Below are 13,767 nucleotides of genomic sequence, written 5' to 3'. Positions count from 1 at the left end.
CTCGTCAAGAGGTTCAGGATGCTTACCTTGAACACGGTCCTCCAGTTAATGCCCGAGGACATGTGGTTCGCTGTCCTGGACCTCAAGGATGCATATTTTCATATTGCCATCCATCCTGATCATTGGAAGTACCTTAGGTTTCTATGTAACAATAAGGCCTACCATTACCAAGTGCTTCCCTTTGGTCTCTCAACGGCCCCACAAGTTTTTTCTAAGTGTATGGCTGTTGTAGTGGCTTATTTGAGGGAACGGGGTTGTACCATCTATCCCTACCTTGACGATTGGCTTTTAGCAGCTCCCTCTGCTGATGCGCTCCTGGCCCAGATTCATACAGTGATGCTCACCTGCTCCCGGTTAGGGCTTTTGGTTAATTTGCAAAAGTCTAACCTTACCCCGTCCAAGAGAATACTATTTATCGGTATGGAATTGGATGGTGGCGTAAATAGAGGTTTTCTCCCCAGGGAGCGTGCATTAAGAATTGGCAGAATGGTGAACCTTTTTTCCAAGTGCAGGTACCAATCCGTGACAGCGATCCAGAGGCTACTGGGCCTCATGGCCTCTTCTACAGCTGTCACCCCTATGGCCCGGTTGCACATGCGACCTCTCCAGCTGTGGTTCCTGTCGGTTCATGATTTTGAACACGAGTCCCAGAATAAACGATATTCCATCCCCAGAGGGATTATCCGTGCCTTACGATGGTGGCTTGATGAGACTAACCTCCTTGGGGGTATTGCATTTGGGTCCATCCAAACCGAGATCACAATCTCGACTGATGCCTCCACGATAGGATGGGGAGCCCAGTGTGGAGCCCTTAGGGCACATGGGGTTTGGTCAGAGCAGGAACGGGAAGATCACATTAACCTGCTAGAATTGAGAGCAGTCCGTTATGCCCTTATCGCATTTGCAGACACGCTGCAGCGGAAAGCGGTTCAGGTGCTCACAGACAATTGCACCACGATGTTCTACCTGAACAAACAAGGGGGCACTACATCCAAGGCCCTCTGCGACGAGGCCGTTCGGATCTGGAACTGGGCCATGGACAGAGGCGTATTCATTCAGGCGGTCCATATTCCCGGCACCACCAATGTCATCGCAGACAAACTGAGCCGGATGCGATCCGACAGCTACGAATGGACCGTAGCAGACAATTACCTGAACGCCATCTTTTTGGACTGGAGGTTCCCGGACGTAGACCTCTTTGCGGCGGAGGCCAACAAGAAGGCCCCGCGATTCTGTTCCAGGGGAGGGCTAGGTCACCGCTCCCTAGGGGACGCGTTCCAGATACGCTGGACAGGGCACCTGTTTTATGCCTTCCCTCCGTTCCCATTGCTGTCTCGGGTCGTCAGCAAAATCCAGAAGGATGGGCCGCACTTAATTCTGGTGGCCCCCTTCTGGCCCAGACAAGCATGGTTCCAACATGTCATGCAGCTTTCACAGGGGTCATATTATCGGTTCCCACTGAACCCGGACCTTCTGTCCGACAAAGGGGTTTGGTATCACGACCTACCCAAACTCAACCTCACTGCCTGGCGCATTCGGGGACGGAGGGGATGTCTGACAGGGTAGCTGAAATTTTGCTGAATGCCTGTAGGGACACCACTCGCAGGTCGTACGCAGCTAAATGGAAGCGTTTTGAGGCCTGGGCTACTGACACCGCAGTTAATGTTTGGGATTGCCAGTTGTCTTCTGTGTTTGAGTTCCTCCTGTCCCTGAAGGACGGGGGACTCTCTAATTCTTCTATTAAAGTTTATTTGGCTGCCATTTCAGCCTTCCATCCTAAAATAGATGGGAAGACGGTGTTCTCCCACAGTTTGTCGAAGTCTTTTTTGAAGGGGTTGTATAATATGTTTCCACAAGTCAAGGAAATTGTTCCCCAATGGTCACTGCACGTAGTGTTGGCAGGGCTTATGAAACCACCCTTCGAACCACTGGCCACCTGTGAATTAAAATGGTTATTCTGTAAGGTGGCCTTTTTGGTAGCCATTACGTCTGCCCGTAGGGTTAGCGAGCTGGCTGCACTGAGGTGGGACCCTCCCTTTTTGAAGGTCCATCAGAATAAGGTGGTGCTGAGACCTGACCTTCGTTTTAGACCCAAAGTGTCCACTCAATTTCACACCTCACAGGACATTGTCCTACCTATTTTTTTTCCTGACCCTTCTGATAACTCTGAAAGGGCCTTACATTCCTTGGATGTGAGAAGGGCTATTTTATTTTACCTTCAACGTACGTCACAGTTTAGGAGTGCCAAACAACTGTTTGTGTGCTATTATGGGCCCAGGAAGGGAAAGGCTGCTACAGCCCAGTCAATTTCCCGTTGGGTCACTCAAGCTGTTAGAGCCTGCTACTCGCATGCTCAGTTACCTTGCCCCTTGGAACTAAAAGCTCATTCCACCAGAGCACAGGCTGCTTTGGCGGCCTTCCTTACGGGCGTGCCCTTGCAAGACATCTGCAGGGCTGCAACGTGGTCGTCTTCTGACACGTTCGCTAAACATTACGCACTAGATGTGTGGGAAAGGAAAGAGGCTGCTGTTGGTAATGCAGTGCTTCAGTCTCTTTTTCGGTGAGAACACATGCCCGCCTCCTGGGTAAGTGGCTTGTGAGTCTCCCATGTGGGGCTGCACAGAAGACGGACAGTGAAAACAGAGTTGCGCTTACCGTAACTACTGTTCATTGACGTCTTCTGTGCAGACACACAACCCTCCCTCCTACCCCGCTGTGTTCTTCCAGATAATGTGAAGGCATTCGGCGGCAAAAGGAGAAACTGAGGGGAAAGGGGGCGACGTCGCCCAATGTCGCTCGGGCGGGAAACGGCCGCGCATGCGCATTGGGTCGGACGTGCGCCCCCTAGTGGACGTTTGCTAGAAAAGAAAAATCCGGTCGGCAGGCCTGCGCAGGCGCAGTCCCATGTGTGTCTGCACAGAAGACGTCAATGAACAGTAGTTACGGTAAGCGCAACTCTGTTTTCCTGTTCACAAGGAGCAGGAGGGGGTACCAAGGAGCCCTTTGTGCGTCTCTCCTTGTAAGAAAATATGAGCAGAGCCAGAGTGGCTGGGTTGATGGTCCTTATTAAATCAAAATTAGAGATGCGTACAGAATTAACTACAAACCAGTATGTGTTTCAAATACTCAGCCTCTTGCTTCAGTATTTGCTTGTTTGCCATCTTGAAACAACTAAAGTGCTTATCATTTTCGTTATTTGAGGAGTTAGCTAGGAAAGTCCAGCAGAGTAGTTTTATAGTCCTTGAAACAGTTTTTAAAAAGAAACACATTCTGCTTGTGGCCTTGTACATATCCCTAAGAAGGCTTGTTGGTGGAGATGACTCAGAGTGAAGATTCAGAAGAACTCAAGAAGTCCCACTTCCTGTATTCTAATGCAACTTACTTGTTTTTAAACAGGTAGTTATGCTTGTTTTAGCTTGGAAGTTAGATGCTCAGAACATGGGTTACTTTACATTGCAAGAATGGCTAAAAGGAATGACGTCCCTGCAGTAAGTAATACCTTAGTTGTCAAACGTGAAATAGATTCAATAGTGTGGCACTGCTTTCTTGTCAAACTTCATCATCACCTATAGAGTAAATGTTCCTATACCATCTGATCTAGCAGCTTTTGTTGTGCCTTGTGGGTCTATATTTATATATTGGGTTTGTAGCTCCCAACTTGCCTAAACTGAGTTGAGGAAAGAGGGTCAGGGTGCCATGTCATGGTCATAGTGATGGACTAGAATATTTCATGTTCAAATCCCTACACTCAGACATGAAGCTTGTTAGGTGATTTTTGCATTCCCACTCTCAGCTCTGCCTGCCTCACAGGATAGAGGGATAAAATGGAGCACGGTAGGGCTGTATATGCTGCCCTGAGCTCCTGGGAGGAAGGGCAAGATAACAATATACTAGATAGCAAGAGGGTCTTTGCCATTCTTTCTTTCCTGCTGCATCCCCTGAAAAAGCTGTTCTGCTGTTGCAGAGGGTGCGGTGAAGGGAATTGGCAAAGGTCCCTTCTGCAAACTCTGTTCATAGAGGTTTGGATCCAAGTTGTAGCATAAGTGTTTATAGCTCCTTTTCTTGAGTGCCTGTGAAGTGTAAGGAAGAAAGCTGTTATAAATCTGAATTATAGACTAATTAGCCTGTTGCAGAAAGAAGACAAATTAAATGAGAGGAAGTGTAAGTTTACTACTCATTGTGGGTGGATTCTGCCTAACACTTACGGAATGGCACTAGGGGAAGTAAAATTTCCTTCTTGTTTTCTTCTGCCTGCTGGGCTTCCAGGGTTGATGGAACCCAGTTACAGAACTGGGAGCAAACTAGTCTACAGTGGAAAGGGAAAGTCAGCAAAAATTGACCTCTTTACTGGTTAGGATCTACCCATACGTTTTTACAGTAAATCTATGAGTGTTTTGGGGAAAGGCATTTTATAAATTCTAGAAACAAAGGAGCCTTAATGCGTTGAGGACCCCAAAGGTATGCGAGCTTAGTGATCATGTTCTGTTTCAGTTCGAAGTCCAGAGTTTTGACGTTCTGTTTTTTGTTCTTAATTTTACAGGTGTGATACAACGGAGAAACTAAGGAATTCTTTGGATTACTTGAGATCCTTATTGAATGAACCCACAAACTTTAAACTTATATACAGATACGCATTTGATTTTGCACGCGTCAGTATCCCAGCATTCAAGTTCTGGGCTTACTGTTTTTTTAAAATAGCCCCCTATAGGATTGCTTCTAATGGGAGGAGTTCATGCACTTTAATTAATGGTTGTTCCCAGTAAATATGCTGGGGTTTCTTCAGTTTGCCAAGTGGTCTATTTGTTGACTGTTTGAATCCACTCATGCATATTCATTTATCTGTCAAATCTTTTGAATGCTTGCACGTCAGTTAATTACACTTTTTTGTTAATTTTTGAGACTCCATACTGAAGTCCTAAGAGCCCCGTGGCACAGAGGGGTAAGCGGCAGTACTGCAGACCAAGCTCTGCTCACGACCTGAGTTCAATCCTGGTGGAAGCTGGGTTCAGATAGCCGGCTCAAGGTTGACTCAGCCTTCCATCCTTCCGAGGTCGGTAAAATGAGTACCCAGTTTTCTGGGGGTAAAGTGTAGATGACTGGGGAAGGCAATGGCAAACCACCCCGTAACAAAAAGTCTGCCAAGAAAACGTGATGCGACGTCTCCCCATGCGTCAGTAATGACTACCTTGACCTTTGCACAGGGGACAACCTTTACCTTTTACCTACTGGAGTCCTATGCACATTTGCTTTTAGCAGTCCTGTTGTGAAAACCTGACGGTTTAGATTGCAATGGGTGGCCACCACTAACACACACACACACACACACACGCACCCCTTTGTTTTTCTTAAGATAGTCTAGGCTGCCAAGAATTGCTTCTGAAGATTCCTCCCCCCATCATCTTGAGTATCCAGTTAAGTCAGATAATGAGAACTCTACAGATAATGAGAACTCCACTTTTTCCTATGCGGAGTGATACAGAGAAGAAGAAATACTCCAAATGTTACATCTTTAGAACATTTAGAACAGTGCTCTTTACAGGAACTGGAGTGGTTTGGGGGCTTGCCCTGAAGAGTTCACATACATGAGCAAGTGCTGTGGCCAGTTAAAGAACCTCTGAGCTTTGCTGTAGAAGAGGAACAAAAATGCCTTCCATCTTGTCCCCAATGGCAAAAGAATGTTGAAATTGCATTGCTAAACATTCCAGTTAGGAAGTTGAGCTTCAAACTGTGCATTTAAGTAAAAAGCAAGAGAATCAGTTATTTTATTAATCAGTTACAAGCATGAACTGTCAAATGAGGAATATTGCAATTAAACTTAGCTTTTTTCCTTTCTCTCCAACAGGAAAAGGATCAGCGAAGCCTTGATATAAATACTGCCAAATGTATGTTAGGACTTCTTTTAGGAAAAACATGGCCGCTCTTTCCAGTATTTCACCAGTTCTTAGAGGTACATGTAGAAAAATCTTTTTATATCTTAAGAGTTAAAAAAAAAAACAGAGTTTCAAAAAGTTGGGATTAAATGGTACGTTCAGTCTGGAAGGCCATGTTGAAAATGTTATTTGTGAATTTGAAGATTTGAATTTACATGTAAATAAACAGATGAATATTAAAGATTAATAATAACAATAACATTCAATTTATATACCGCCCTTCAAGACAACGCCCACTCAGAATGGTTTACTAAGTAAGTTATTATTATCTTCATGACAATCACTCCATGAGGTGGGTGGGGCTGAGAGAGCTCTGGGAGAGCTGTGACTGACCCAAGGTCACCCAGCTGGCTTCAAGTGGAGGTGTGGGGAATCAAACCCGGTTCTCCAGATTAGAGCCCTGCTACTCCTAACCACTACACCAAACTAGCTTGCTTGATTACTGTTACAATCACTTAATGTAATCAGTGTTGAGCTTGCTAAATGACATTAGGCATCCAGCTGTTTCAGCTTCCATTCCCCATCTGTCCTAGAGGGCAGCGCTGGCTGAGATAGTGTACGTGACGTGCTTTGTACACCTAGAGTGCCGTCCTAAGCAGAGTTACGCCAATCTTAGACCACTGAAGACAATGGGCTTAGAATGGCGTAACTCTACTTAAAATGGCACTGCTAATGTTATATAGTGTTTTCCTATGTATATTTTGGATGTTTTATCACTCCTGTTAGTATTCACAAAATAGTTCACTTAGAAATATACATATAAAACATGTTTTATAACCTGCGCAAAAAGCAAATAAAATTAGGCCAGCTAATTTTTTGGGTGTTTTAAACGTGTAGATAAGATGTTGAAATAAAGAGAGAGGATTGTGCAAGGCCTTTGAAAGTGACGGAGCTTTAAAAATTGCCATAGCAGTACATCCTCAAGACATAGATTCTTGATTTTGCGTTTATCTTTGAAGCATCTAGAAGATTTAAGAATTAGAATTTAAAAACAGAGTTTTCGCGGAATATTAATCATGAATTAAATTGCTTGAATTGAAATCATACCTCAAACGTGCCAATTTAAATTAATAATTTTCATTAATAAAAGAGCATACTGACTGGTTCTTATAACTATGAAATTTTAATTTAAAACTGAATAAAGCAGCTGTACAGTCTTAAAGGGTTGAATTCATATTTCTTATTAATAAATAGCAGATATTAATAAATAACAGGTTCTGAAGAAGTGAGCTGTGGCTCATGAAAGCTCATACCCTACCATAAATTTTGTTAATCGTATAGTTGCTGCTGGGTACTTGCTCTTTTCTACTGCCACAGACAGACTAACATGGCTACCTATCTTGACCTGTCTAAATATTGTAGAGAATAATGTACATTATGCAGCTTTTAAAGATTACTTAATATTCATGACCTAGGTAGGATCTTTTACAACCTGTAGCTGAGAGAGGTTTTTGAAGAAAGGCACTGATTGGAAAACAGTAGAAATTTCTGTTTCTTTCCATTGCTGCTTTCTGCTTCTCCTTTGTCATGGTGCTGCCCGTGGTCATTCTCCCCCGAAACACTAAATATTTTAAACCAGGAGCAATGGCTAGTAATAGTTGCTAGGCAGATGGGTGTTCTCAATGATGTGGAAAGTAAATATCTATTTTAAAAATATAATTAAATTGAGCCTGTTGCAGAGGAGCAGTAGTAAAAACCTACGTAGAAGGATCACTTTTGATGGCTTGCCAGTCTCTGGCTCCCACCATCATGCCATAGTACACTTAATATAACATACATGATATACCTCCTTCCACAATGTGTTCTTGATAACTTCTCCCCTGTTGTCATAAGTGGATCATAAGAGATTGTATGTAGTAAGTTAAGTTTTCATACTAAGAAGTAACTATCAATCTTCTTTCAAGCAGCAATCTAAGTACAAGGTTATCAACAAGGACCAATGGTGCAATGTTTTGGAGTTCAGCAGAACTATTAATCTTGACCTCAGCAATTATGATGAAGATGGAGCATGTAGGTATTTGCATAAAAATAAATACCATTTTGTAGCATGTGATGTGCCCCATGTGCTGTTCCCTCTCCCCCGCTTTTTTTTAAGCAAAATCAAATGTTAAACACTCTTTTTCTTTCCTTTCAGGGCCAGTGTTGCTGGATGAATTTGTGGAGTGGTATAAAGAGAAACAAATGACATAGGAATTTTAACTATGCACAGCCGCTCAAGAGTCTTTGTTACTACAGTTAAGTCGACCATTAGCCATAAACTGCTATTTGTATTGAAGTGCATGCTGCTTTTCCTGCACTGTATTCCCATTTTCAGGGAGTTTTTGGTGTTTTGCTGCTTAACAGGCCAGCTCCGCTAGCTGTGTGGCATCGTTCTCTTCGAAGGCTGCTTTGCATTTTGTATCTACACTACAGATGGTGAACTTACCAGCATCCTCACTGTGATTATGTGTATATTGCTGTCTGAACTTTGTATATGTGTATAAAAAGAAAAAGCTTCACCTAGGAGTTATTTCAGCAGAAATGTATTGTAAAAAATAATTTTGTGGCATATTTCTAGCTACATTCAATAACCATGTAACTTAATTTTTAATTTTCACTTGGTCTCAGACGTAGCATTTCAGGGAGGGGAAACAATGATTGATTGTTGGGACAGTTACCATGAGAAGTTATTGCCAGTTAGCAACGTTGGTTAAGATGCCATTTTTTGAAAGAAGTTACTGCAGTATGATTTCTTCTACAGCTGGATGCCCAACATTTATTTAATGAGCAAATATTGACTATTTCTTTTTCTTTTTTTTTTAAAAAAAGAATTAAAACCTTTGAACTGTTCCTGTTGTGAACAATTTCCTTCAGGCACTCAAACCCTTTTAACTTGAATTCGACCAAATGCAGATCAGGGCAGTTGTTATTGACAGGAAAATGAAATTCAGATAAATGTGCAGTGGAGTGTGTTTGTTAATGCAGTGTTCTCAAGAGTGCTACTTCTTACATAGGAATCCTTTGAAGCAGGAAATCTCAAAAAATAGGACCTGTTCCTACACTGAAGGCCTCCTCCGGCCTGATTCCCAGCCACTTACTCCCTGCTGCTTCTTGCCAACCTCTCACCCTAGAGCGGACTTCCCCTCTTACTTTCTTTAACATTATACATGCCACAGTAACTTCCATTTGATAATAGTGCTGACTTCCTAATAGTCAGATGGCTGTACTTCACAAATAGGCACAAGTGATCGAATTAAAGATCTTACTTAGAGGGATTTTTAAACTTGTAAATTGGCATATTCCTTTATTTTACTTTTGCTGTCCCAAAGTGTGTTGATTCTTGATGAGGAAAGCAAAGCTTTCCATAAGATTGATGGTTAGCATAGATCTATGGGTGGGATTTGGGGTGGGGCGGGGTCTGGAATTTAAAACTTCCCTATGTTGTGAGGTCTTCAGGGTATCTGAAGAACTGTGATAGTCTCTTTCAGACCCTCCTTGCAGGCAAGAGGCATGCTAATCACAGCATTAAGTCGTTCGTTTGGGACTATTTTGCATATTCATTTGCACAGGGAAGTTTAAGCCATTGCTTGCTTGAGAAGGCTGAGTAGACTAAGGCACACGTTTTATGTTACCCTTGCCTCAATCGTCTTTATCATTAAATCCTGATTTTAACAAAAAATGGTTAAGGAATAGTAAACTTTTATTTTGTCCCTGGGAAAAAATTAAGAAAATACCTCCAAGAATCCAGTGACGTGTGTACATATAGACAGTTGTGGACTTGCAACTCTGTTATTTTTGTCAGAAGCTAAAAAAAGGAGGCTTGGAAGGGGCATATGCCCTTGTGTGGGTCTCTCACAAACCCTCTTGTGTTCTAAAACCTTGATTTAGCCGTAAGTAGCAAGTCTATACAAATCCCTGATTCTAATTTTCTGAAGTTACTGGCAGAAGATGCTTGATGAGGCTTGAGTACTTTTAATGCAACTTTGTTTGTATAGTTGTAGTGGACTGGGATTCAAAGAGACCTTTGCGCCAAGTATTCCCGCACGGCCCATGTGGGTAAGAATCTTCCCCTTCTAATAGAAGCCCCTCATATAATGGAATATCTTCCTAGAAAGGCCTCCAAATGTTCGTGGATTTGTATAGGGCGTGGGGGCTGTCAATGAGGAGGAGGAGGAGGAAAGTGCCCTCAAGTCATAGTTTACTTACGGTGACCCCTGACGGGGTTTTCATAGCATGAGACTAACAGAGGTGGTTTGCCATTGCCTGCCTCTGCAGCCCTGGTCTTCACTGGCGGTCTCCCATCCAATTACTAACCAAGGTCAACCCTGTTTAGCTTCTGAGATCTGATGATATCAGGCTTACCTGGCCTATCCTGGTCAGGGCCAGTGTAAAGGGGGAGGCTGAAAAACCTTCTTAGGATCCCAGTCATGGCTTTTCCCATAGTATTTGGACTACAAAAAGCTATATTCTTGAAAAAGTGGAGTGAGATACCTGTGGTATGAGTAGGAGAAGAATTTCAGGTCCCTTGCACTTTGTCTTGCTCCTGTACATTTTGCTTTTTATATGAAAGCAAATACAAGATACACCCTACAGAACCTATGGCAACATGTTTTACAGGTATGACATTTCTACAGGGCTGAGTGTATATAAATATATAATAACTTCTGGTTTTAAGACTTACAGTATATATATATATATATATATATACCAATTGAGGAAGTGAAGTAGCATGAGAGGTTAAAGTTTTTTTCTCTTTCAAACTGTGTCTGCTGAATAAATAAAACAAGCTTCCACTAAATGGAGGCAGCAGCCAAAGAAAGTTCATGCAATCTACTTTTTAAAATGAGGGCCAGCACAAAGGTAACAGAACTGTGACTAGCCAATTCTTGCTTTATATTTTGTACTTAGCTGTGGATATTGGAGTACAAAACACAAGCACCTCATCATTGTGCAGTGGAAATGTGTAAAGATCCTCCCTTCGTAGCATCCTGTCAGAAATCAACAAGAAGCTTGTGTGTTTTGTATTTTAATACCCATATGTAAGCAGAAAACAGAGTTGGCCCTTGATTTTGCCAAGGAAACAGCTCTGAATTGAAGTGGTTTTCTGATGCAGTTTTCCCTACTTTTAACCTGTGTGTGAGAGAGAGAGAGACAGAGAGAAGACCCAGTTGGCTTATGGCCTGGAGTCTAATTAGAAATACTGACAGTACCATTTAAGACACTTTCATGTGTCTGCTTTCTGTGTTGTTCAGAATGGCATGCATTTTTAAATTATTGGTGCAGTTACTGACTTTAATTCATTTTTCTATTGGCTAAAAGAGCTATGCAGGAGATTCAGAACTTCTCCCTATCACAGGCAATGTTTTCTGAATAAATAGTAAATTTCACTACATTAATTTCACTCCATTAATTTCCTATGTTTTTTAAAAAATTCAGTGGGATTCTCTGAATAGTTTTAAATAGTGTTTTAAAGGGTTTTTTCTTTTAAAAGAAATGTGGCAGTTTCAATAAATTGTCCCTCGCTTTTCTACAAGTCATTCTGGTAAAACGTTCATGAACTTTTCTCATGTAAAATAGAAATATGGTCAGTGTAGCTGTAAAAAAAAAGACCTGGTTCAAAACTAATATGAGTGGGAAACTGGCCACTGGAGAAATCGGACTCCATAAATGATGTCCAAAAGCATCCTTGTGTAGTACCAAAGACAGACAGATTAAACCTTGTTATACTTCGGACTGGCTTTTAGCATTAAAAATTGAATTCCAGATTCAGGGCAATAAAAGAACACGTACTTGTGAAACTTTCTTCTCCAATAGACTGAAACCTAATATTGAAGATTAAGATGTGGTTAATGTTGATTATATTGTATATATGAAAAAACTCGGAAAAATGTTGCCCAAAGAACAGTTTCCCAGGGTATAAACACACCATAAAATGTTTTTGAGTGTATTGTGGAATTAGCACACTTCAGTCTCACAAGCAGAGCCTTGTGTAGATATTCTGTATAAACAACTTACAATTTTCAGAAAGTGTGTGCCGTGGGTTTCCCCTACTTAGCAAGCACTGGTTGAAAGTCCCCCCCACCCCCTCTTTGGTGGGTATTTGAATGTATAAAGTAATTTGGATTTCTCTTGTCCCTCGACATGGAGCTCACACTGATTAAATACTCTGAAGCTGTAATGATTTGTTCTGTGGCTCTACAAATTACAACTACTAAATACCTAGTCCTTTCTCATTGTTGTGCCACTGCATAGAATTTGTCCACCAACTTGAACTTGGCAATTTCAGGCAAAATGTGGGTTGTATTACTATTACAGCTAGAACATGTTGCTGTTTGTAGAAACAGCAGTTTACCTGATGGCCGTGACTTGCTTTTTTATGTCTTTGGTATTTCCATATTGCAACTTCAGTTGTGCTTAAAGTCCTGTGGCTCAACTTGAATGTAGTACTGTCATGCCACCTTATCTGACTTTGGTAGACTGCAGTCTTCTGTGTAAAACTGATATCCCACAAATAAACAGTATTTGTGTTTTTATTTCAGAAACTGATTCTGTGGCTCTGACCATCCTCATCTCTGATCTTATAATAGAGAAGTGTAGCATTTTAAAATCAGCCTTGACTGCCGTCCTCAAGAGTCTTTTAATATAACACACCCATGGTTGTATGCAAATGGACTCTTCTGTCCACAGGATTCCTTTAGATTCAGCCCTGTATTAATATTGAATAATATTAGCATGACATAGTATATTAGCTGTTACATAGCATAAAATGCACAATTCTTATGAATAACCAGCTTGTTTTTCTTGGTGGTTTAAATTGCCATGTGGTGAACTTGTAACCCCTTAGCAGAGGCCAAGGATTCTAGAACGGGATTTTGTGACTGGTATTGTGGTGAATTATTCTTTTATGGCTTAGAAACTCTACAGTAGAGTTTGTAAAAATTGTGCATAATCATTTGCTCAGCTTGAAATAAACAGGAGACAGTGATGTACCCACTCAACCCTTTTTTTACTCTAAGGGGAAGTGCATCTTAACATGGGAGGTAAGATTTTAATACCTACATTTCCAGTGGTGAGGGTCAGCCACTCTTCTGTTTTCCTGCCTAGAACAGGAGAGCAGGCTTGTTCAGGAGTGCTGTATGCTAGATCTCCCATCCTTCCTTTTTTGCTTCCCTGTACCTTCTCACCTACTGCCTTTTGTTCTGCTAATCCTTCCACCCTTCTCTCAAGCCATTAAAAAAGCAGCCTCAGTGTCGCCTGCTCCAGCTGAGGCAGCGGCTGCAAAACCACATGTATTAGATGACTGACTTGTGCTGAGGAAAAGAACCCCAAGGCATCTTCAAGTTGGAGCAGGTGAGGTGGTCCCTTAGAAGCCAAGGTAGGGAATGTGGGATGGAGAAGTGGAGCAGAGAGCATAAAGGCCACCTGTTGGCCCAGTGCCAGGGATGAGGAGGAAGAGGAACTTCTTAAAGTCGTGTCAGTCCCTGGATGCTGTGGATGCATGAACTTCTCCAGATGATAATAAGAGGGCCAGGGAGGGAGTTCCTAGACTTTGTAGCGGATGCCAACCTGGAAGCCTTTGAGATTTGCATTGTGAGAGATGTCCTCTGCGGGTAAGGGCACATAGCCAGATGTATGTAACCTGTGATTAAAATCCTGGCACACAGATTATCTCTCTGATCTCATCACTGCCTCCTGTTGGGTGAAAGCTTTTTGATGATAAATATTTTAATAAAAACTAAAGACAAAAAGGGCCCGGGGTCAACAGGAACAACCAATTGAGCAAGGAGCTTCCCCGTGGGTAACAGCAGGCCTTTCTTGACTGCCCCCCACCCCCCCTCCCATGGGAAGCTGACTCCAC

The 13,767-nt window shown here is 42.2% G+C and overlaps 1 protein-coding gene across 2 annotated transcripts in view; it reads left to right on the top strand.

Moving 5' to 3' along the window:
- DCUN1D4 (defective in cullin neddylation 1 domain containing 4) overlaps nt 1-12,442 on the top strand; it is a 40,061-nt gene extending 27,619 nt beyond the window's left edge. For both annotated transcript variants that reach the window (XM_054989505.1, XM_054989506.1), the window contains exons 7-11: nt 3,397-3,488; nt 4,541-4,649; nt 5,843-5,947; nt 7,838-7,940; nt 8,065-12,442. In XM_054989505.1, the coding sequence (XP_054845480.1) occupies nt 3,397-3,488; nt 4,541-4,649; nt 5,843-5,947; nt 7,838-7,940; nt 8,065-8,120 (465 nt within the window). In that variant the 3' untranslated portion in view covers nt 8,121-12,442. The remainder of the gene's footprint in view (nt 1-3,396; nt 3,489-4,540; nt 4,650-5,842; nt 5,948-7,837; nt 7,941-8,064) is intronic.
- The last annotated feature ends 1,325 nt before the right edge of the window (nt 12,443-13,767 follow it).

The sequence above is a fragment of the Eublepharis macularius genome, chromosome 10 (assembly GCF_028583425.1).
Source record: "Eublepharis macularius isolate TG4126 chromosome 10, MPM_Emac_v1.0, whole genome shotgun sequence".
In the NCBI taxonomy this organism is placed as follows: Eukaryota; Metazoa; Chordata; class Lepidosauria; order Squamata; family Eublepharidae; genus Eublepharis; species Eublepharis macularius.
The sequence above is the reverse complement of the archived record's forward strand: the minus strand, read 5'-3'. Positions and strand labels throughout refer to the sequence as shown.